This window comes from Mustelus asterias, chromosome 11 (genome assembly GCF_964213995.1).
Source record: "Mustelus asterias chromosome 11, sMusAst1.hap1.1, whole genome shotgun sequence".
Lineage (NCBI taxonomy): Eukaryota > Metazoa > Chordata > Chondrichthyes > Carcharhiniformes > Triakidae > Mustelus > Mustelus asterias.
Genome location: NC_135811.1, coordinates 12,530,314 through 12,555,365, shown reverse-complemented (window position 1 = coordinate 12,555,365; position 25,052 = coordinate 12,530,314). Strand labels below are relative to the sequence as shown.

At 47.2% G+C, this 25,052-nt stretch overlaps 1 protein-coding gene across 2 annotated transcripts in view; it reads right to left on the bottom strand.

Annotated features, from left to right (window-relative positions):
- The window catches only part of sema4gb (sema domain, immunoglobulin domain (Ig), transmembrane domain (TM) and short cytoplasmic domain, (semaphorin) 4Gb), a 166,020-nt gene that overhangs the window by 62,737 nt on the left and 78,231 nt on the right, over nt 1-25,052 (bottom strand). For both annotated transcript variants that reach the window (XM_078223139.1, XM_078223140.1), the window contains exon 3: nt 1,759-1,907. In XM_078223139.1, coding sequence (XP_078079265.1) covers nt 1,759-1,907 — 149 coding nt within the window. The remainder of the gene's footprint in view (nt 1-1,758; nt 1,908-25,052) is intronic.

The window sequence follows — 25,052 nt, the reverse complement described above, 5'->3', positions numbered from 1 at the left end:
AACCGGAGCACCCGGAGGAAACCCACGCAGACACGGGGAGAACGTGCAGATTCCGCACAATCACCCAAGCTGGGAATCGAACCCGGGTCTCTGGTGTGGTGCTAATCACTGTGCCACTGTGCTGCCCTTAATTGGTAAAGGTTCTTGATTGGTAGAGGGATCAAAGGTTACGGGGAGAAAGCGGGGGAATGGGGTTGAGAAACTTATCAGCCATGATTGAATGGCGGAGCAGACTCGATGGGCCGAATGGTCTAATTCTGCTCCGATATCTCGTGGTCTTATTCCCAGGGGTGGGGGTTGGGAACATCAAACTGCGGGCATGGGTTTGAAGATTTTGCACAATTTCCCTATCATTCACCTAGAAAGGAATTTAATGGTGCAAGAATGTTGCCTTGGGAGTTCTTACAGTCAGAATCAATTCTGTTGCCAATGTTCAGCGGAATAACACACTCCATACAAAGTAAGTGCTATGTTACGCTGAGGTTAAGAAACACTCTGCCAGCTATGAAGTGTCCCTCAGTGTACCCGAACACGTGCCGGAACATGTGTCTAAATTATCAGCTTGCCCACTGCCAGGGCCTAAATGCGTGACATGCTGTTCCTATAATAAACGTCAGCATAGGAATATCGAAAGACAGGGCGGAAGTTTCCCGGGACAGGACGGTGCAAAGGTCCATTGACCCTGGGTGGGATTTTCCGGTCTCGGGGCGAGCGCGGCTGGAAAATGCTGCCCAGAATGTATGATTTTAAACTGCAGACCGGAGTACATCGGCATGCTGTGGTCCCGTTGTCCCTGTTCTCTCACCCTAACGTGGCTGAAAGCTACACTTTGGTCTGCTCTCCCCAAACCTCACCCCCCCATCCCCCATTCCCCCCCGGCGCACCCACCCCAAGAGTTCAACCAGTCACAACAACTTGCATTTCTCTCAGAGATGTTTAAAGTTTATTTATTAGTGTCACAAGTAGGCTTACATTAACACTGCAATGAAGTTACTGTGAAAATCCTCTAGTCGCCACACTCTGGCGCCTGTTCGGGTACACTGAGGGAGAACGTAGCTGATGCATATAACCAGCATGTCTTTCGGACTATGGGAGGAAACCGGAGCACCCGGAAGAAACCCACATGGACACAGGGAGAACGTGCAAACTCCATACAGACAGTGACCCAAGCCGGGAATCGAACCCGGGTCCTTGGCGCAGTGAGGCAGCACTGCCACCATGTCACATTGCAGGATGCTGCTTACACAGTGGAATACTCCGCCTCAAGGCTGGCAGTGAAGGATTCAGTGACTTCCAAAAGGGAAACTGGGCCAGTGCTCAAGAAGGAAAGGATTCATAGAATCCTACAGTGCTGGAGGCCATTCGGCCCATTGAGTGTGCACCGACCACAATCCCACCCAGCCCTTATCCCCGTAGCCCCACATATTTACCCTGCTAGTCCCCCTTACACTAAGTGGCAATTTAGCATGGTAAATCAACCTAACCTGCACATCTTTGGAGTGTGGGATGAAACCGGAGCACCCGGAGGAAACCAACGCAGACACGGGAAGAACATGCAGACTCCGCACAGACAGTGACCCGTGCTGAGAATCGAACCTGGGTCCCTGGAGCTGTGAGGCAGCAATGCTAACCACTGTGCCACGCTTTACTGAGCTATGGGTCGGCAGCAAGATAGAGTGTGACCATGTGGATAGTTCTCTCACTGCCACAATGGGCTAAGTTGCGTCCTTCAGCAATTTACAAGTCTCTGATTCTTACCACTTTGGTGGAGCTGTCGTTGATGTTGTTTATATTTAGGGCATAAATGGCTCCTCTTGCTCCAACATAAAGCTGTCCCAGACCCTCCTCAAACCAGAAGGTGGTGTAGTTGTACGCAACGTGTCTGAATTGCTTGTGATCGAGTAAATCTACAAGAAATATAAAATGGAAGATTAATTTTCAGTGCATATTTCAGGAGGAGATACACCAATGTCTTAGAGTTTATTCAAAGGTTAACTGAGCATAAAGCCTAACAGAAATGAAGGCACTCCAACTAGGAACAGGAGGAGAAACCTAAAATGCCCTGAAGCCACTCCATTGCTCAGTTAGATCACGGGTGATCTGCATCTTAACTCCATCAACCCTTAATGCCTTTGCCTATCAAAAATCTATCAATCTTAGCTTCCAATTCTTGTCCAATGATGCATCAGGGTATTTTTGTTTAAGCAATGTGCTGACCCTCAGTGTCGTGATTCACGCGATTAATTCACACTTAGGAGACGGTATCAGAATGACAGAATCGTCACAGTGTAGAAGGAGGCCATTCGGTCCAGCGAGACTGCAGTAGCTCTCTGAAAGGGCATTCTACCCAGTCTCAATCCTCTGCCTTATCCCTGGGATAAGGGATAAGGACAACATGGTGGCGCAATGGTTAGCACTGCTGCCTCACAGCGCCAGGGACCTGGGTTCGATTCCTGGCTTGGGTCACTGTCTGTGCGGAGTTTGCACGTTCTCCCCATGTCTGCGTGGGTTTCCTCCGGGTGCTCCAGTTTCCTCCCACAGGCCGAAAGACGTGCTGGTTAGGTCCATTGACCCAAACAGGCGCTGGAGTGTGGCGACTAGGGGAATTTCACAGTAACTTCATTGCAGTGTTAATGTAAGCCTTACTTGTGACTAAGTAAGCAAGCTTTGGGAAGAGGGAGTAGGTGAATACGGAGACAGTAAATTCGCCAAACTCACAATGAGCAGCCAGGATTGAAGGTGATGCAAGCTCGAGAGTCAGTGTGAGAATGTTGCATTTTTACTTCCAAAGTCCTTAGGGGTGATTCTCCCAAGGCCGTTTCACGGGCTTCCCACTGGGTGCCATGGCCTCCGCGCGTCTCCGCCAGCCGGGCTTCCGGCGCCATCAGCTCCGCGCCAATTTCTGGCGCAGAGCTGCATAAATTATTTAAATGTGCATTTGAATCTGTTTTAAATCCCATTCGTGGGCCCAGAACTGAAATCTCCGGACCCGCTAGCCTCTCCCCCCACCCACCCCCTCACCCCCCACCTCCCCCGCCCCCCACCCCCCGCCAGGAGTATTTCATTCCAGCGTGGTTTACTAGTGCTCCCCACTTGCAGGGAGTTGGCAGCCCGACCCCACTGAAGTGAAGGAAGGCCCCTTCTCCCCAGAGAGTCGGGGGTACCTCCTGAGCATTGCCACCTTGGCATTGCCAGCCTGGGCCCCCTGACACTGCACAAGGGGCAAAGTGTCAATGCCCTGGGGATATCTTGGCACTGCCCACAAGGCATCGGGCAGTGCCAAGGGTGCAGGGCCTAATGGGGGACAATCAGTGGAGGTGGGGGATCCATATTGCACTGGGATCGCGATCAAAGGGAGGGAGGCCAGCGATCAGGACTGGACTTTGGGGTTGTTGGGGTGGGGGGGAGGGGTTTGAGGCTGGCCCGGATATGTTCGGGGAGCCAGCAATCAGGCCATAGTGGGGTCACAGGGACGGCAAAGCGGGGTTGCAGGGCTGGCCAGCGATCGGGAGGCCGGCTATGCAGGGCCATTGCGTATGCACCAATCTCGGCGCCGACAGATCTGCGCGTGCGCAGTGGCCCCCTCAGCGCTATGCTGCCGGCCTCTCGGGCGGGAATAGATCCCGTCAACTGATTTTCAGCGTGATTCACGCTCGGGTACTCTGCAATGCACAGAGCGCAGGAGGTTCATTTGAAACTCCGACTGAAAATACCAGCGGGATTTACTCCAGTTTTTACGCAATTTCGATACTTGGAATTTTTTGGGGGAGAATCGCCCCCCCGGTACCTTGAAGCAACTCCATGGGGTGCAGCGGGGTGGGGTGGGGGCGGCTGGGGGGGTGGAGGGATGCAGAATCGCATTCTTTATATAAGAAGAAAGAGTCGATGGTTTGAGCAGTAGAAAGGAGTGACGGAAAATAAGAGAAGACTGGCAAAGTGAAGGCAGAGACTCACTTACCAAGGGAGGGAGGGAAGGGGGGAAGAGATAGTCAGAGGGAGCGAGTTATAGCCAATTAATTACTCGCTGAAGCATGGTCACTTTTGTAACGTAGGAAATGTGGCAGGCAACCTGCGCACAGCAAGATCCCACACACAATGCGATCATAGAATCCCTAAAGGGCAAAAGGAGGCCATTCGGCCCTCAAGTCTGCATTGATCACAATCCCACCCAGGCCCTATTCCCGTAACACCACATATTTACCCTGCTAGTCCCCCTGACACTAGGGTCAATTTAGCATGGCCAATCAACCTAACCCGCACACCTTTTACCAGATAATCTGTTTTCATGGTGTGGATTGAGGGATGACTATTGTCCGAGGAGAATTCCCTTGCTCCTATTCAAAACAGTGCCATGGGATCTTTGATATTCTCCCGAGCAGGCAGATGGGCCTCTGTTCAATGTCTCGTGCTTGGAATGTGAACGAGAGTTTAAAATTAATCATGTCTCCGAGTTGATTCCAGCTGTGTTTTTTGAAACAGAGCAGGGGAGGACAAGATTCAGCTGGAATAATGTGGCACTGTGTCACCCCGCCAAGAAGCCCTGATGATGCCACTCGAACAATTAGCTGGCAATCAGAAGCACTTTTCTGATCCTGACACGGATGATTACGAGTTGATGAATGATAATTCCTAGTTTGGTTTCAATTATTCCTTTAGGATGTAGGTGAAGATTCCTCATTGCTAATGCATAGAATCTACAGTGCAGAAGGGAGGCCATTTGGAGCAAGCCTGCACCGACAACAATCCCACCCAGGTCCCATCCCCGTAACACCACACATTTACCCCCTTAATCCCCCTGACAGGAAGGGGCAATTTATCATGGCCAATCAACCTAACCCGCACATCTTTGGACTGTGGGAGGAATTCATAGAATCATAGAAACTCTACAGTGCAGAAAGAGGCCATCTGGCCCATCGAGTCTGCACCAACCACAATCCCACCCAGGCCCTACACATTTACCCGCTAATCCCTCTAACCTCCATATCTCAGGACACTAAGGGGCAATTTTAGCATGGCCAATCGACCTAGCCCGCACATCTTTGGACTGTGGGAGGAAACCGGAGCACCCGGAGGAAAATGTGCAAACTCCACACTGGCAGTGACCCAAGCCGGGAATCGGACCCAGGTCCCTGGAGCTGTGAAGCAGCAGTGCTAACCACTGTGCCACCATGCCGCCCCTTTGGAATTGGAAAGCATAGAGGAGAACCACAAGAATCTGCAGGGAGAACCAAGAATCTTTAGGAAAAACGCAACACTATGTATCTCTCTGCTAGATAGACTGACAGCTGTATCCACCTTCTCACTGTATCTCTTGACTCTTTCGACAATGAAAGCGTTGCCCAGAATTTATAGCACGAACAGGTCACTCAGTGCAAAAGGTCGCAGAGAGTGCAGCAAAGGTTCACCCGACCGAATCCTGGGATGGCCAGATTGTTGTATGAGGAGGTTGGGTCAAGTGGGCCTGTATTCACTGGAATTTGGAAGAATGAGAGGGGATCTCACTGAAACCTATTAAATTCTGACAGGGCTGGACAGACTGGATGCAGGGATGTTGTTTCCTCTGACTGGGGGGGTCCGGAACCAGGGGCGGAATTTTACCAGCACGTCCGCCCGAGGTTCGTACGATCCCTTACAAGACCAACGGAGAATGCTGTTCTCCGAGCCTCGTCCACCCCAGGAATCGGAGTCAGTCTCCGGATACTGAGATTGAGGAGAGGTTTCTTCACTCAGAGGGCGGTGAACCTGTGGAATTCTCTACCACAGAACGCTGTGGAGGCCAAATCGCTCAATATATTTAAGAAGGAAATAGATTTCTCGACTCGAAAGGTGCCAAGGGAAATGGGGAGGCCACAAGAATGTGGTATTGAGATTGAGGATCAGCCATGATCATATTGAATAGTGGAGCAGGTTTGAAGGGCTGAATAACCTACTCCTGCTCCTATTCTCTGTGTTCCTGCTGGTGTCCATGTTCCACATACTCCTTTTCTTCATAGCTTAAATGCATTGCATCTGGACCATCCCCATTAATCTCAATCCCTGTATCATCTCAATCCTAGAATCATAGAATCCCTACAGTGCAGAAGGAGGCCACTCAGCCCATTGAGCCTGCACCAACAACAAAGATGTCCGGGTTAGGTTGATTGGCCATGCTAAATTAACCCTGGTGTCAGGACGATTAGCAGGGTAAATGAGGGTTACGGGAATAGGGCCTAGCTGGGATTGTGGTCAGTACAGACTTGATGGGCTGAATGGCCTCCTTCTGTACTATAGGGATTTTATTCTATTCTGTGTCAACAATCCCACCGAGGCCCTATCCCCGTACCCCATGTATTTACCCCGCTAAACCCCCTGACACTAAGGAGCAATTTACTACGGCCAATCAAACTAACCCGCACATCTTTGGAGTGTGGGAGGAAACCAGAGCACCCGGAGGAAACCCACGCAGACACGGGGAGAATGTGCAGACTCCACACAGACAGTGACCCGAGGCCAGAATTGCACCCGGGTCCCTGGCACTGTGGGCAGCAGTGCTAACCACTGTGCCACCGTGCTGCCCACGAGGAGCAGGAGTTTGCAGGGTTGACAGGGTTGGGTTTGCATTTTCTTCCCCTGCTAGCTACACCCACCATACAGATGGAAGATCTTAAGTTTAAGTTTACTTATTAGCATCACAAGTAGGCTTACATTAATATTGCAATGAAGTTACAGTGAAAATCCCCTAGTTGCCACACTCCAGCACCTGTTCGGGTACACTGAGAGGGAATTTAGCATGGCCAATGCACCCTAACCAGCACGTCTTTTGGACTGTGGGAGGAAACTGGAGCATCCGGAGGAAACCCACGCAGACACGGGGAGAACGTGCAGACTCCGCACTGGCAGTGACCCAAGCCGGGAATCGAACCCAGGTCAATCAAGCGTCGGTTGACTGCACAGGAACCCAGGCCCTCAAGATAACAGAACATTACAAAGCTTTTAAATGAAGATTGAGTCATAAAGCTTAGCCAGAAGTAATACCACAAATTGCTTGTTAAGTTACAGTGTGCAGAGAATGACTGTTCCTTCCCTGGTTAGCATCACACTGGTCCAGGACCTAATTCGTAATGTAGCATTGCCAGTGGACTCATTATGACACTTGCGGTAAATGGTTTCTTTCTACTATTGACAATCCATGGATTCCATTATTTTGTGATCAGAGCAGCTACTTTATTAAAACATAATTAGTTTTTAGTTTTTGAATAGAGACTGCGGCTATATTGTATGTGCAAAAAAAATCAATAATGCATGAAAAGTCTTGCTTCTGTTTTGTGCTTCTTAAAGGAGGTTGTTAAACGGGCAACTGGAACACACACTCATTTTTAGCAACCAATTAAACACTCCCAGGTTGATTATTGCACAGGTTGGGCTGCTCCAGCGCATTTCATTCCGTCTCTATAATGATAACATTTTCCAACCATTTGGGGCGGCACGGTAGCACGGTGGTTAGCACTGCTGCTTCACAGCTCCAGGGTCCTGGGTTCGATTCCCGGCTTGGGTCACTGTCTGTGTGGAGTTTGCACATTCCCCTCGTGTCTGCGTGGGTTTCCTCCGGGTGCTCCGGTTTCCTCCCACAGTCCAAAGATGTGCGGGTTAGGTTGATTGGCCATTCTAAAAATTGCCCCTTAGTGTCCTGGGATGCATGGATTAACGGGTAAAATATGCAGGGATATGGGGGTAGGGCCTGGGTGGGATTGTGGTCGGTGCAGACTCGATGGGCCGAATAGCCTCTTTCTGTACTGTAGGGTTTCTATGATTTCTATGAACCTTCAGAATAGCACTCGCACTTTTCAGAGTGAAACTGCCAATTAAACAAATCCTCACAAGGGTGGAGTCCTGTCCATTTCACACTGAGTCTATTGATCCGTATTGGATTTCAATGCAGATCTGAGGGACACGAGGGCAGCTCGCCAACCCATTGTGATGCCCAGTCACCCACTGATACACTTGGCTTTCTATTTGTGTGGCTGTTTCCATTTTGATGCTGTTTCTTCCACACCTCCTGCTCAATTTTTATTGGCCACTTACAGCTCAGATATGGAGAGAGAACCCAGAAATAATTTGGTTTATTAGCAAGTTTACAAGTAGGCTTACATTAACACCGCCATTAGGTTACTGTGCAAATCCCCCGAGTCGCCACATTCCAGCACCTGTTCGGGTACGCTGAGAGAGAATTCAGCATGGCCAATGCACCCTAACCAGCACGTCTTTCCAACTGTGGGAGGAAACCGGAGCACCCGGAGGAAACCCACGCAGGCACGGGGAGAATGTGCATACTCCGCACAGATAGCGACCCAAGCCGGGAATCGAACCTGGTCCCTGGTGCTGGGAGGCAGCAGTGCTAACCGCTGTCACTGTGCCGCCCTGGCATGTGTCACCCTGGAATGTAGGTGTGGAAACGTAGAATGGTGAAATTCATCGTCACCTAGTCCACAGAGAGACTATTTTCCAGCTCAATCTTCTTCCTAGATGACATATGAATTTGATTAGTCACTTATTGTTGTTCCCACTTTTATGACGTGAGGATCATGGCAGCCAATTTACACACGACAAGCTCACACAAAGAGCAATAAGACCAGAGATCTGATTTTAGTGATATTGCTTAAGGGATAAATATTGGGCAGGTTGCTAGGGAGAACTCGCTGCTCTTCAGAATATTGAGATCTGTTATGCCTTTTACGCCTACCTTGGTTTGATGTCTCATCCAAAAGGTGACATCTCCAACAGGGCAGCACAAGATTGTGGACTTAAATCACCAGAGTGGAACTTGAAGCAGCAACAATCTAATTCAAGAGACAAGAGTGCTTTCAACTGAGTCAAAAGTTGAAACCTCTTTAAATGGCCTTTGGATGTGGTAAGAGCAACATTCTGCTTCCACAATGCTTCCACCATTACTGCCATCAGACACTCATCTGCCAACGGTAATAGGGTAACAAACCCTCATTATGTACCTGCTGTCTACCTGCCTCAGCAAAGCAGCCAGCGTAATTAAGGACCTCACGCACCCCGGACACACTCTCTTCCACCTTCTTCCGTCGGGAAAAAGATACAAAAGTCTGAGGTTAGATACCAACCGACTCAAGAGCAGCTTCTTCCCTGCTGCTGTCAGACTTTTGAATGGACTTACCTTGCATTAAGTTGATCTTTCTCTACACCCTAGCTATGACTGTAGCACTACATTCTGCACCCTCTCGTTTCCTTCTCTATGAACGGTATGTTTTGTCTGTCTAGCACGCAAGAAATCAAATCAAATCAAAATATTTCCCAACTGGGGGCCAGAAATATAAGACAGTCACTGACAAATCCAGTGAAAAATTCAAAACCCTTTCTTCAAGAGAGTGGAACTCACAACCACATGGAATAGTTAAGACGAATAGTTTAGATGAATTTAAGGAGGAGAAGCTGGCGAAATGGATATTGGAGAGAGGAATAAAAGGGTGTACTGGATAGAATTGGATGTAGCAGGAGATTCAAGTGCAGCATAAGCACCAGAATAGACATGCTGGGCCAAATGGCCTGCTTCTGCGCAGTAAAGCTCTATGTACTTCTACATAACGTCTTTGAACAGCTGTCTTCTGCAGTATCAAATTAACCTTCCCACATCCTTTAATCATGGTCGGCACGGTGGCACAGTGGTTGGCACTGCTGCCTCACAGTGCCAGGGACCCGGGTTCAATTCCAGCCTCGGGTGACTGCGTGGAGTTTGCACATTCTCCCCGTGTCTGCGTGGGTTTCCTTCCGGTGCTCCGGATTCCTCCCACAGTCCAAAGATGTGCAGGTTAGGTAGATTGGCTATGGTAAATTGCCCCTTAGTGTCCAAAGATGTATAGGTTAGGGGGATTAGTGGGGTAAATGCATGGGGTTATGGGGATGGGGTGGGCCTGGGCGGGATGCTTTGTTGGAGAGTTGGCGCAGACCTGATGGGCCGAATGGCCTCCTTCTGCACTGTAGGGATTCTATGAACAGACCATATTCAGGGTTTGAAGAACTGACCTTGGTGAAGGACAGATCATTTCACGTGATATGGTATGCCTAATTCATCCTGCGGTCAGTCACGTCCCTCGAAGACAGATTTCCATAGATAATATTCAGTGCTGATGTTTGTACATTATTACAATCACCAGCTCATATCGGTCAGGCTGCAGTTATAGTCAGAGCGGCAGCCATGTGAAAACTAGCTGAAGTGCACCACCACCAGCATTGATATTAATGTTGGGAGAGCTACGTTACTGACATTCTAACAGCTTTCAGCAGAGGTAAACACGCGCCAACAGTACAGCACTCCCATCCGTACTGCCTACTGGAGTCAGCCAAGAAAGCCTCTAAAGTAGAACTTGAACCTGCAACCTTCTGACTCAAGAGATGAGAAGAACCATCTAATGAGCAATGGCCAACAGGAGAGGGAAGCAGTTATATCCGAGTCCACAGCAGCTGAGCTTTGCTCTCTAGAACATAGTGGAGCTATGTTTTGTTACAGGGTGTATCGCTGCCAAAATAATCTGCCTCGTAAACCGAGATTGGACCTGTAGATGGACTATAGACTACAGTTCCAAAGCATCAATTTGATCATTCAGAACAAAACCTGATCTGCTCCAAGCTATGCAAAGTATGTGCAGTTGTGTCAGAAGAGCGCCATAAAATAACTAACCATCCTCCCTCTGACAGCCAATTCTTCCAGTTCGGTTACAGCAACTAAGAATAACTGCCTGAGCAATCGAAAAACAGCTCCAGCGATGCACGCAAAGCGAGAGAGAGAATTGGCTCTGGCCGGTCTCTGTAATTACCGAGTCACCTGTAATAAATATATCATCGGTGCGTTGTTGCAAATGGCTCCGGGGTAAACATCCAGTTCCGGACCAATCAACAAGTCATCAATAAGCTGCAGTGAATGGCCCCATTTGTCAAAACATGCCTCAAAAAAAAAGGAATTGCTCTCCAGACACTTGTAACAATACAAATTGATAACAGGATAATAGAGGGCTTGAGATGCATTACAAGGCAGTGGCTGAACTAAGTAATGATGATGTGAAGAGTAGGATCAGATAACACTGTTAAATTTACTGCCAGCCTTATGTTATCATTCGTAACATGGGCTCTATATTTTTATTTAAATAGAATTACTTCTCTATTATATAGTACCAAAACTGAATCCAATTGAGACAGCAAAGCTGAGGTCATTGAATCCCTACTGTGCCAAAGGAGGCCATTCGGCCCATCGAGCCTGCACTGACCACAATCCCACCCAGGCCCTACCCCCATAATCCCACATATTTACCCTGCTAATCCCCCTGACACTAGGGTCGATTTAGCATGGCCAAACCACCCAACCCACACATCTTTGGAGGTGTTGGAAGACCAAACCAAGTATGGAACTTGGACTAAGAGACACCAAGTTCATTTGTTCTATGACAGTCAGGTTTGTTGTTATCTGCAGCCTATATGTAAATTCTACTATACATATCTTGCACGTAACAAGCAACTTTCACTCAATTCCTGCCATAGTCTTCAACACTGAACTTTGGATCTAGAGCTTCATGGTGAGCTATAAGACCATAAGACACAGGAACAGAATTAAGCCACTCTGCCCATCGAGTCTGCTCCGCCATTCAATCATGGCTGATATTTTTCTCATCCCCATTCTCCTGCCTTTTCCCCATAACCCCTTTGAGCTTCACCCTGAAACATCGCCAAGAGCAGTTTCAGACTTCCTTATCTCTCACAGGACATGGATCTCATTGGCTCAGCCAGCTTTTATTCCCCATTCTGAACTGCTCTCGAGATGGTGCTGGTGAGGCACCTTCTCAACCCACTACAGTCCATGAGGTGTAGGTACAACCACACTGCTGTTAGGGAGAAAGTTCCAGGATTTTGACCCAGCAACCGTGACGGAACAGCGATATATTTCCAAATCAGGATGGTGTGTAGCTTGTTGGGGAACCTACAGGTGGTGGTGTTCCCATGCGTCTGCTACCTTGTCCTTCTAGGTAGTAGAGGTTGTGTTTGGAAGGTGCTGTCGAACGAGCCCGATAAGTTGCTACAGTACATCTTGTAGATGATACACAGTGCTACGACTGTGGGTTGGTGTTGGAAAGAATGAATACTTGTGGATGGGGTGATAATCTAATGGGCTGTTTTGTCCTGGATGGTGTCGAGCTTCTTCAGTGTTGTTGGAGCTGCACCCATCCAGGCAAGTGGGGAGTATTCCATTACACTCCTGACTTGCGCCTTGTAGATGGCGGACAGATGTGGACCTCAGTGTTTCAGCCAGTGATCATGAGTAACTAGCGCTTCACACTGCAGAGGTGAGACCTGTCCTCTGCAGGCTAAAGGAACGTGTCCAGGCATTATGCATTTCGCAAAATAAACAAAAGCGTAGGGCCAATAGTTTCCTGGTGCAGTCTCCATGGCAACACATCAACCAGAGTTGGCATGCTAATTAGTCCAAAATATTTTTTTCATGCAGTATAAAAATTGTTCCTCCTTCTCATATTTGGCATTCTTGTGTCTGTTCTGATGAGTGCAAGACAAAAAGCTTCAACACCATACCCTTTCTTTGCAATACTTTGTGTTCTCTTGTTGGTGGTTCCCCCTCTCTGTTATACAGAAGCGAGAGAGGCGGCATACTCCATTGCTTTACCCAGGCAGTCACCCTTCACACGTGACTTTACATAGTGAGTAGACATTTTGAGGACATGTTTAACCTAGAGTTCAGAAAAAGGGTACATAACTATAAAATTGAAAAAAAAACTTGCACTTATATAGCTTCATTCATGACCTTAGAACATCTCAAAGTGCTTTACAACCAACAAAGTACTTCTGAAAAGTAATCACTGTTCTAGGAAGCAGAGCAGCCAATTCACGCATAGTAAAGTCCCACAAATAACAACACGATAATGATCAGATAATCTGTTTTTATGATATTGACTGAGGAAGAAATATTCAGAATAACTCGCCTGCTATTGAAATATTGTCAAGGGATCTTTTCAATTCACCTGACGGGGCCTCAATTTAACATTTCATCCAAAAGATAGCACCTCTGACAGTGCAGCATTCCTTCAGTACTGCCATTGAGTATTGACCTTGCTGTTTGTGCTTAAGTCATAGAGGTTTACAGCTTGGAAACAGGCCCCTTGCCCCAATTTAGAATTTTAACTTTTGGGCCAGAAGTATCATTCTCCATAGCTATCTTAAAACTAATGGAATTATGGTCACTGGTCCCAAAGTGATCCCTCACTAACACTTCTGTCACCTAACCTTCCTTATTTCCCAAGAGAAGGTCAAGCTTTGTCCCCTCTCTAGTCGGGCCATCCACATCCTGAATGAGAAATTCCTCCTAAATACACTCAACAAATTTCTCTCCATCCAAGCCTCTAATACTATGGCTGTCCCAGTCAATGTTGGGAAAGTTAAAATCCCCTACTATTACCACCCTATTTTTCTTGGAGCTATCTGTAATCTCCTTACATAATTGCTCCTCAATTTCCCGCTGACTATTTGGGGGCCTGTAGTACAAACCTATCAAAGTGATCTCTCCCTTCTTATTTCTCAGTTCTACCCATATAGACTCAGTAGGCGAACCCTCAGAAATATCCCCTCTCAGTATTGCCGTGATATTTTCCTTAATCAAAAGTGCAACTCCCCCTCCTCTCTTACCTCCTGTTCTCTCTTTCCTATAGCATCTGTACCCTGGAACATTGAGCTGCCAGTCTTGTCCTTCCCTTAGCCATGTTTCAGTAATAGCTATAATATCCCAGTCCCATGTACCCATCCATGCCCTGAGTTCATCTGCCTTGCCCATCAGGCCTCTTGCATTGAAATAAATGCAGTTTAATCTGGACTTCCCTTGCTCTCTGACCTGCTTTTGCCTGATCTGTTTAGTACTGGGATTACTAACACTGCCATTCCTATTTAATGTGCTCTCTAACTCCCGTGCTGTCCTCAATCTCTCTTCTGTCTCCCTACTGCTTTGGATCCCACCCCCTGCCAAACTAGTTTAAACCCTCCCGAGTGGCTCTAGCATATCTCCCAGGATATTGTTCCCCTCCAGTTCAGATGTAACCTGTCCCTCTTGAACAGATGTGGAGATGCCGGCGTTGGACTGGGGTAAACACAGTAAGAAGTTTAACAACACCAGGTTAAAGTCCAACAGGTTTATTTGGTAGCAAAAGCCACACAAGCTTTCGAGGCTCTGAGCCCCTTCTTCAGGTGAGTGGGAATTCTGTTCACAAACAGAACTTATAAGACACAGACTCAATTTACATGAATAATGGTTGGAATGCGAATACTTACAACTAATCCAGTCTTTAAGAAACAAAACAATGGGAGTGGAGAGAGCATCAAGACAGGCTAAAAAGATGTGTATTGTCTCCAGACAAGACAGCCAGTGAAACTCTGCAGGTCCACGCAACTGTGGGAGTTACAAATAGTGTGACATAAATTCTGATTCTAGGATCGCATGATAAAGACTCAGGAGGAAAAAAGCAGAAATATTTATGTGAAATAGTGTGACATAAACCCAATATCCCGGTTGAGGCCGTCCTTGTGTGTGCGGAACCTGGCTATCAGTTTCTGCTCCGCGACTCTGCGCTGTCGTCTGTTGTGTGGACCTGCAGAGTTTCACTGGCTGTCTTGTCTGGAGACAATACACATCTTTTTAGCCTGTCTTGATGCTCTCTCCACTCCCATTGTTTTGTTTCTTAAAGACTGGATTAGTTGTAAGTATTCGCATTCCAACCATTATTCATGTAAATTGAGTCTGTGTCTTATAAGTTCTGTTTGTGAACAGAATTCCCACTCACCTGAAGAAGGGGCTCAGAGCCTCGAAAGCTTGTGTGGCTTTTGCTACCAAATAAACCTGTTGGACTTTAACCTGGTGTTGTTAAATTCCTCTTGAACAGGTCACCCCTTCCCAAGAAGAGATCCCAATGATCCACAAATCTAAATCCCTGCCTGCACCAGCTCTTAAGCCACGCATTCATCTGCTTAATCTTCCTATTCCTACTCTCACTAGCATGTGGCACTGCCAGTAGTCCAAAAATTACTACCTTCGAGGTCCTGCACTTTAGCGTTCTGCCTAACTCTCTATATTCACACTTCAGGACCTCATCCCTTTTCCTTCCTATGTCATTGGTACCAATGTGTACAATGACCGCTGGCTGTTCACCCTCCCCCTTAAGAATGTCCTGCAACCGCTCAGAGACATCCTTGACCCTGGCACCAGGGAGGCAACACACCATCCTCGATGTGGTCTCGATCACAGCCACAGAAATGCCTGTCTGTGCCTCTAACCAGCAAGTCCCCTCTTACCACTTTGCCCGACCCTGCCCTACAGCAGAACCAGATGTGGTGCCACAGGCCTGGCTATTGCTGGTATTTTCCCCTGAGGGGCTATCCCCCTCAATAATATCCAAAATGGTATACCTGCTTGAAAGGGGGACAGCCACAGGAGGCTCCTGCACAACCTGCCTGCCTCTCCTGGCGGTCACCCTCTACCTGACTGAACCTGTGGTGTGACAACCTCCCTGTAACTCGTGTCTATCGCACCCACTGCCTCCTGTGTGCTCCGCAGTGCATCCATCTGCCACTCCAGCCAAATAATGCGATCTGCGAGGAGCTGCAGCTGGACACAGTTCCTGAAGACAAACTTGTCAGGGAGACTAGATTGCTCCCTAATTTCTCACATCTGGCAGGAGGAGCATGCCACTGCCCTAGCTCCATACTGCCCTGATAAAATCTCAACTCACCTTTCCCCTGCTTGAGGTCCTCCCAGTGACTTTTGTTTTGTTTATATCCAATTCAATCTAATCAAAGTCCAATTCAAAGTCTCAACAAGTGAGACATTCCCAATCCAATCAAGTGAGACAATCCAGATCTCATTCAATCCAATCAAAGTCCAATTCAAAGTCTCAACAAGTGAGACATTCCCGATCCAAGCTGACAAGACAGGCAGGCCTCTTCCTGTCTACATGGTCGAAGCTGATTGGAGCAGGCACTGCACCTCCTCCAAGCCTTGGTCTCATTTGCATCTTAGCCAAAAGGCCTGGATGCCACTTTAAAAGATTGCTTCAAATGAAGCCTCAGTGTAACCTCATGACTTCAACCAAGTGCAGGACAGCAGAACTACACTTGATCTTCGCCAAAAGGCTGAGAAGAGGAGGCAGTAGGGAGGGAAACACAGAAGTAGTGTATAGGGTTTAACTGTCCCTTTACAACAGCTCCTCCACAAACCACCTTCTGGTAGCAGTGACTACACCTATGTAAATCTTGCCTGCAACAACCAATCAGCATTACTGCTCTGCTGCCCTCACCTGGACACTTGCCTTCACTCGAAGACAGAGGGTGTCTTCCAGAGGTCTACCTTCTGGTAGCAGTGACTGTGCCCATGCAAATCTTGCCTGCAACAGCCAATCAGCATTGCCGCTCCACCACCATCACCTGGACACTTGCCTTCACTCAAAGATGGATGGTGTCTTCCGGAGGTCCACCTTTTGGTAGCAGTGACTGCGCCTGTGCAAATCTTGCCTGCAACAACCAATCTCACTTGGGCGAGGCTCATTAAATCCCGCCCAAGGCCAATGGAGAATTCCATTCTGTGAGCCTCGATTCTGGGGCAGGCGAGACAGTAAAATTCCAGCCCGAGAGTGGGACTTGAACCACAACATTCTGACTCAGGGACCAGTCAGAGAATGAAGTAAGTGGAGAACGATGCCAGACAGGATGGAAAACCTACCTTCCACCCAATCCCATGGGTTTCCCACCCACTGAATTAGCTTAAAATTATCCCCCCTGACACAGTGAATCCAGGGGTCCCTCGCTCTTGGCCAACGCCACAGTGCTCCAGCAAGGGTCGCTGGGCACTGAGCAGGAACTGGATCCAGAATCATGGCGGAGATTTTTTTCTCTCCCTAGCCAGGAGCACAGAGTTCAAATGCAGGGAATCTATCACCATCCCAGGTTGGATCACCAAACTCAAAATAGGCCAGGTGACTGACTTACAACCTCTTCAGATCTCAGTTCCAAAGCACAAGATTTACTAGGATGCTACTGGGACTTGATGGATTGAGTTATAAGGAGAGGCTGAATAGACTGGACTTTTTTCTCTGGAGCGGAGGAGGCTGAGGGGTGACCTTATAGAGGTCTATAAAATAATGAGGGGCATAGACAAGGTAGATAGTCAATATCTTTTCCCAAAGGTAGGGGAGCCTAAAACTAGAGGGCATAGGTTTAAGGTGAGAGGGGAGAGATACAAAAGTGTCCAGAGAGGCAATTTTTTCACACAGAGGGTGATGAGTGTCTGGAACAAGCTGCCAGAGGTAGTAGTGGAGGCGGGTACAATTTTATCTTTTAAAAAGCATTTAGATAGTTACATGGGTACAATGGGTATAGAGGGATATGGGCCAAATGCAGGCAATTGGGATTAGTTTAGGGGTTTAAAAAAAAGGGTGGCATGGACAAGTTGGGCCGAAGGGCATGTTTCCATGCTGTAAACCTCTATGACTCTATGCTATATTTACCAACCTGCATCGTGAGAGGAGCTTGGTACAAAAAACAAAGTACAGTGCAGGATCAGGCCCTTCAGCCCACCAAGCCTGTACTAGTCATGATGCCCTAACTAAACTACTTACTTGGTCCATATCCCTGTTTTCCCTCCCTATTCATTTATCCAACCAGATGCCTCTAAAATGTTGCTAATGTGCCTGCTGCCATCACCTCATCTGGCAGCGCGTTCCAGGCACCAACCACTCTCTGCATGAAAAACTTCCCCCGCACATCTCCCTTAAACGTTCCCCCTCTCACCTTGAACCTGTGCCCCCTTGTAATTGACACTTCCACCCTTGGAAAAAAACCTCTGACTATCCACCCTGTCTATGCCTCGCATAATTTTCTAGACCTCTATCAGGTCTCTCCTCAGCCTCCGTCTTTCCAGTGAAAACGACCTGAGTTTATTCAACCTCTCCTCATAGCCAACGCCCTCAAGACCAGGCCACATCCTGGTGAACCTTTCTTTGCACTCTGCTGTCCAGTATAACGGTCTCTGCGTCCCATCTTTTGAAAAGGAAGGAGAGCATTCATGTTCATGCTCTTGGTGGTTGTGGTGGGAGTTTAATCTGATTATGGACTGTCATATCCATGTTTGAATTGAATGCCACAAAAGGGGAGTGTAAAACGTGGTGAATGAATGTTGAACAAAATAAAGGTCAGGCCACTGATAAACAGCAACAGGGCACTAGGCCAGGTGCAGCAGGTATTGTACGTCAGAGTCATGTATAAACTGTGAACCACCCCACGCAAACACTGTTGTAACTTCATTCACGTGATAGGTCAAACCTTGTCATTATGCAGCCTGAGCAATAGACAAAGTTCAATACACTCTTTTCCCAATCAGTTCTGAGATGCATTTTTAACTGAATGTTGAAATAGTTGTTTGGTTGTACAGAACTTTGAGCATTGCTGAAAAAAGACATTTTGTCAAATCTTTTCAATTTTTCACTCATCAGATCAATTGGGGGAAACAACAACAACATCATACTGTTTGAGAAGAAAGTGTTGATTGGGTTGGCAAGCAGACTCTGATTGGTAGAGGCATTGCCATGGAGAATACAACAGTTAATGGTAACTGACAGTTAACTGCCGAGCGTTGTTTTAAAATTGAAACCAGGCAGCGTGACTCAGATTAGTCAAGGCATTGCCCTGAGATTTAATTTTAACTGATTGATGTCAATGCAGCCGCTTTCTTTTGGATTTGTATTTGCATAACAAGACTGTGTGATTGGAGCCACCATAGCTTGCACGTAGGGATGAGAGACCATTCAACCCCTCAAGTTTATTCTGTCATTCAGTTAGATCATGGCTGGTCTATCTCTCAACTCCATTTATCTATTGGATCCATACCCCTTGATAACCTTAACTGACAAAACTCTTTCAGTTTTGAAACTTTCAGATGGCTCCTCCAGCCTCAACAGCTTTTTTTGGAGGAACAGTTCCAGATTAATTTGTGTGGAAAGGTGTTTCGTAACATCACTCCCGAAAGGCTGAGTTCTAATTTTAAGGTTATGTCCCCTTGCTTTGGACTCCCTCACCAGAGGAAAGAGTTTTGCTCTATCTATCCTACCAATTCCTTCAATTGTCTTAAAGGCTTCAATGAGATCACCCCACAATCTGCGCCGGAGACTGAAGGATTGGATGGTATAGTTTTAAAGTTTATTTATCAGTGCCACAAGTAGGCTTACATTAATACTGCAATGAAGTTATTGTGAAAATCCCCTAGTCGCCACACTCCAGCGCCTGTTCGGGTACACCGAGGGAGAATTTAGCATGGCTAATGCACCTAACCAACACGTCTTTCGGACTGTGGGAGGAAACAGGAGTGCCCGGAGGAAACCCATGCAGACACGGGGAGAACGTGCAGACTCTGCACAAACAAACACCCAAGCCGGGAATCAAACCCGGGTCCCTGGCGCTGTGAGGCAGCAGCGCTAACCATTGTGCCACCGTGCTGAGTTAGGGACTGACCTTTTGAATCCTAATCTGAAATCTCAGCCAAAGGTTTCATCTGCTGACTAAGTAAGTGGCATGATCAATGCATGGGGTTTCGGGGATAGGGCAGGGTGTGGCCTGGATAAGAAGCTCTTTCGGAGAGTCTGGTGCAGCCCCGATGGGCCGAATGGCCTCCTTCTGCACTGTGGGGATTCTATGGAAATAATTTTTTTACATTCTTATACTAGAATTCCTTCCATATCCTCAGGATCACTGAAAGAGGTTCACAACCATGGAGTTGCTTCCGAAATGTAGTTGCTTCTGTAATGTGGGTGACTGGCCAGTGACCACCAATACATGCACAGGAAAAGCAATGAAATAGACAAGTGGCTAAACCTGTTTTACTGATTGATAAATGCTGGACCAAATCCAATGTATCCTCTAACTTTCTTCTGGAGTACACAGGTCCCTTTAAATTTCTTTGCATGGTAACTTAAAGGGGCTGACTTGTCTACAGTCTCAACAGGAATTTTCAGGTTGCTCCACAGACACACAGACGCGCAGCTTCCAGGGACACTGGCCAGGATTCTGGGGAAAGCGATCCTCTTCTTCCTCAAGTAATGCCAGGGCAGCTTTATTAACCATTAACTGAGAGGACAGACCATTCAATATTCCACCCTTACATCAGTGCCTCCTACAGTACAGCATTCCCTCATTACTGGAGTGTCAACTTAGATCACAGAATCATGCGGCACAGGGGCAGTCCATTCAGCCCATCATACTTGTCCTGGAATTGCAAGGTGTGCTAGAATTTCCAGTGGGAATAATTGCCTTTAAGTTGGCAATCTCATTTCGAGAATCCACAGGGTGGCAATTGGAAGGAATCAAAAATTCATACTGGAGTATAAAAATTCGTAGGTCATGCTGCAGCTGTACAGAACCTTAGATAGGCCTCATTTAGTATATTGTGTACAATTCTGGTTGCCAAACTATCAGAAGGATGTGGATGTTTTGGAGAGGGTACAGAAGAGGTTTACCAGGATGTTTCCTGGTCTGGAGGGTATTAGCTGGAAGGTATTTGCTATGAGGAAAGGTTGGATAAATTTGGTTAGTTCTCACTGGAACAATGGAGGGCGAGGGGTGATCTGATGGAGGTCTACAAGATTATGAATGGCATGGACAGAGTGGATAGTCAGATGCTCTTTCCTACGTTAGAAAAGTCAAGTACTAGGGGACATAGGTTTAAGATGCGTGGGGAAAAGTTTAGAGGAGATGTGCGAGGCAAGTTCCAGACATTCACCACAGAGGATGGTGAATGTCTGGAACGCGCTGCCCAGGGAAGTGCAATAGCGGCATTTAAGGGGCATCGAGACGAATACATGAATAGGATGGGGATGGAAGGATACGGACTCCATAAGTGCATACGGTTTTAGCTTAGGCAGGCATCATGATTGGTGCAGGCTTGGAGGGCCGAAGGGCCTGTTCCTGTGCTGTACTGTTCTTTGTGTGTTATTGGCACGGCTGGAATGCCCTTTTTAAATGGAGGCTAAAGTGTGCTCATAGTGAGCTTTAGTCTGCATTGAAAGAGTGGCTCTGCCTCAGCTTGTAATGCTTGATATTGACATTGGCTACCCAAAACAGAAAAGTTTTTCAATCCACAACCCTAGCAACCCTTACCTTGAGGAGTACAACATTCACCAAGTCCTGAAATCACAGGCACTGAGCAGACACTGGACAAATGGAGGTCCCCTTTATATAGCTCACTTTCTGCACACTGATAAATACACTTATGTTGATGTGAATCCAATTGAGCAATGTCATGTAATTCATAAAACACTTCTTTACAATTAAGCCTGGGACAAATATATGACTATAATTAAACAGAGGTTTGATATGTATCTATGCACCAGCTGTACCATGCATTTTTTCATATAGTTACTCATTAGGCCTTCAGGTATCTCAAACAATGGTTATTCGGCCTACATCCAGTAGGCAACGTTCCCTGAGTACTTGAATCATAGAATCATACAGTACAGAAGAAGGCCATTCAGCCCAGTACGTCTGTGCTGGAGACACAAATGTCTGCTCCATTGGGTGTTCCCTGTTCATCCAGGAGGAACTCTTCCAGTGAAGACAATAAAAATATAACACAACTTACTCCAATTCATAAATCAAAGAAAAGGTTAAATAAAGAAACTTAATTTCTCCAAACATGAGGCCTCACTCTGGGCCATTCCAAGCTCCCCAAAAATCCCAACATGATCTAATTTCTACTGAGTCAGCTGATCATCACATTATTCTGTCATTGGTTACATGGTTTACTGAGTCAGCTGACCTTACAGCTGATTGGTCACATTACAACAGATCCAAAGTCATCACCGTTTATATTCTAACAATCCATCACGCAAACCAGCCTCCCATCCATTGACTCTGTCTACAATTCCCACTGCCTCGGCAAAGCAGCCAGTATAATTAAGAACCCCCCGCACCCCGGACATTCTCTCGTCCACCTTCTTCCTTTGGGAAAAAGATACAAAAGTCTGAGATCAGGTACCAACCGACTCAAGAACAGCTTCTTCCCTGCTGCCATCAGACTTCTGAATGGACTTACCTTGCATTAAGTTGATCTTTCTCTACACCCGAGCGATGACCGTAACACTACATTCTGCCCTCTCCTTTCCTTTTCTATGAACAGTATGTTTTGTCTGTATAGCACGCAAGAAACAATACTTTTCACTGTATGTTAATACATGTGACATTAATAAATCAAATCAAATCAAACCAAACATTCCCCAGACCCTGCCAAGCACCTACCTCCCAACCAGGCTTCTATTTCCCTATCACTGGTACAGCTTCCAATCACCACATCCTTCCATTAGTGAACTCTTTTCCTAAGCACCTCTGCCACGTCAACTCTCCACCATTCCTTCCCTTCCTCCCCAACCCCCTCCACCATCATTAAAAGCCTCCTCGAGGCAATGGCCAAAGTTTTCCATCCTCGCTCGTGGTCGGGATTTTCCAGTGCCATTGAAAGCGAGTGAGGTTTTGGCTGCAATGCCAAATTTTCCATTCTCGCTTGCAATGGGCCATGAACAAGATTGGAGAATCCCGCCCAATATCGTTATATAATTTCTCTCCGATGTCTTGCTCAATGGCCTCAGTCAGCTGTAAAACGATTGAGCTCATCTGCTCTGTAAGGATAAGAGTGTAAAGTGTTCACAATTTGTTGAATTCATTCATGAGATGTGAACATCACTGATAAGTCCAGCATTTATTGCCCATCCCTAATTGCCCTTGAGAGGCGGTGGTGAGTTGCCTTAGAATCCCTACAGTGCAGAATGAGGCCATTCAGCCCATCGAGTCTGCACGGACAACAATCCTACCCAGGCCCTATCCTCATAACCCCACATATTTACCCTACTAATCCCCCTGATACTAAGGGGCAATTTAGCATGGCCAATCAACCTAACCCGCACGTACTTGGACCGTGGGAGGAAACCAGAGCACCCAGAGGAAACCCACACAGACATGAGGAGAACATACAAACTCCACACAGACAGTGACCCAAGCCGGGAATCGAACCCAGGTCCCTGGAGCTGTGAGACAGTAGTGCTAACCACTGTGCCACTGTGCCTTCTTGAACTGCTGCAGTCCATATGGGGTAGGTACATCCACAGTGCTGTTAGGGAGGGAGCTTTTATCTAGGTGATGATGGCAATATATTTCCAAGTCAGGACGATGAGAGACTTGAAGGGGAACTTGTAGTTGGTGGTGTTCCCATGCGTCTGCTGCCCTTATCTTGCTAGGGGTAGAGGTTGCAGGTTTGGGAGGTGATGTTAATTAAGCCTTGGCAAACTGCTGAAGCATATCTTATCGCTGGCCCCCACTGGCTCATGCTGGTTGCCTACTGTTTTGTTATTATGTACTACCCAGTCAGATGCAGGCGTGAAACATATGAAATAGGTTCGACCTGAGTGCAGGTGAGCTTGCGCTGCTGGACTGCACCAAAGCCTATCAGCTTATGTGGGTGGGAAATGAAACTGAATGCACCAGTCCATTCGCCAATACTGATGTTCAGACATGATTGCAATGCTCAGTTCCAGCCTGGAGGCGCTCGATTACAGCCAGGAGACCCAATGCAGAAACTAGGCAAGAAAACAAATTTGTCAATGTATTATAATGGAAATCCCTCCCGTCTCCATCCTCTCTGGCACTTCGAAGGACATTACTTGGTTCCATGGGTTTAAGGTTCTAAGAATGCTGGGTATCCAGTCCAGGGGGCCTTCTTCATGCGAGTCTCGCATTGCTGCTGTCCCAAACTGCATTCCGCCTTCAGCCAACACAACAAAACACATCAGTTGGCACTTTTGGTATTATGTTTTGGATCCTTGCACTTTGGGCTTCTTTGGGCAACAGACTCATAGTCACTGCGCTTTTAAAGTCATTTATATTTTGAGCAGTACTTTGAAGTGTGTTCTTGTTGCTCGAGAAAGGGACAACGCTGGTCAGACAGTATTCAGAGCTCATCTCCCATTACCCCAAAAGCATTAGGTGTCAACCACTTGTCATGGGGCTGAAGTCAGAGCGAGGAAAGGACATTGATTTCCTTCCTTCAAGGGCAGCAATGAACGAGATGGGTCTTAATGACATACCAGCAGTTCATAGTTATTTCTTGGTGCTAATCGGCCTTTCAATTATAGAGTCTCCCATGATGGGATTTGAACTCATGAATCTCGTGTTACCCTCTGCACTGTGGCACGGCGGCACAGTGCTTACATCGCCAGGGACCCGGGTTTGATTCCAGCCTTGGGTCACTGTCTGTGTGGAGTTTGCACATTCTCCCCGTGGGTTTCCTCCAGGTGCTCTGCTTTCCTCCCACAGTCCAAAGGTGTGCAGGTTAGATGGATTGGCCATGGTCAATGCATGGGGTTACAGGAATAGGATGGGGGAGTGGGCCTGGCTCAGATGCTCTTTCAGAAAGTCAGTGCAGACTCGATTGGCCGAATGGCCTACTTTTGCATTGTAGGGATTCTGTAACATTGAGGGGACTTGACAGGGTGACTTCTGAAAGGACGTTTTCCCTTATGGAAGAGACTAGGACTAGGCAGCACAGTTTAAAAATAAGTGGTCTCCCATTTATGATGGGTTGTGAATCTTTGGAACTCTTTCCCCTATAGAGCGATGGAGGCAGGTTCAAAGAATAGTTTAACGGCAATGGTGAGTAGATTGTTGACTAAATAGCAAATCAAAAGCCATCGGGGTGGGTGGAATGAGGAGGTGAGACCACAATCAGATCAGACATGATCTTGCTGAATAGTGGAGCAGGCTCGAGAGGCCAAAGGGCCTCCTCCTGATTCATGGTTAGGCTGGCATAGCCAAACCTTGAAGATGTGTGATCAGGCCTTGTATAAATCCAAGACGTCTTCCATTTACACCCCAATGTTATTTACAGGCCTCCACTCGGATAAGTTCTTTCTGCAGCTACTTTCCATTTCATGCTAAATATAAAAATACAGAGATCCCTATAGCATCTAGCAAGTTCC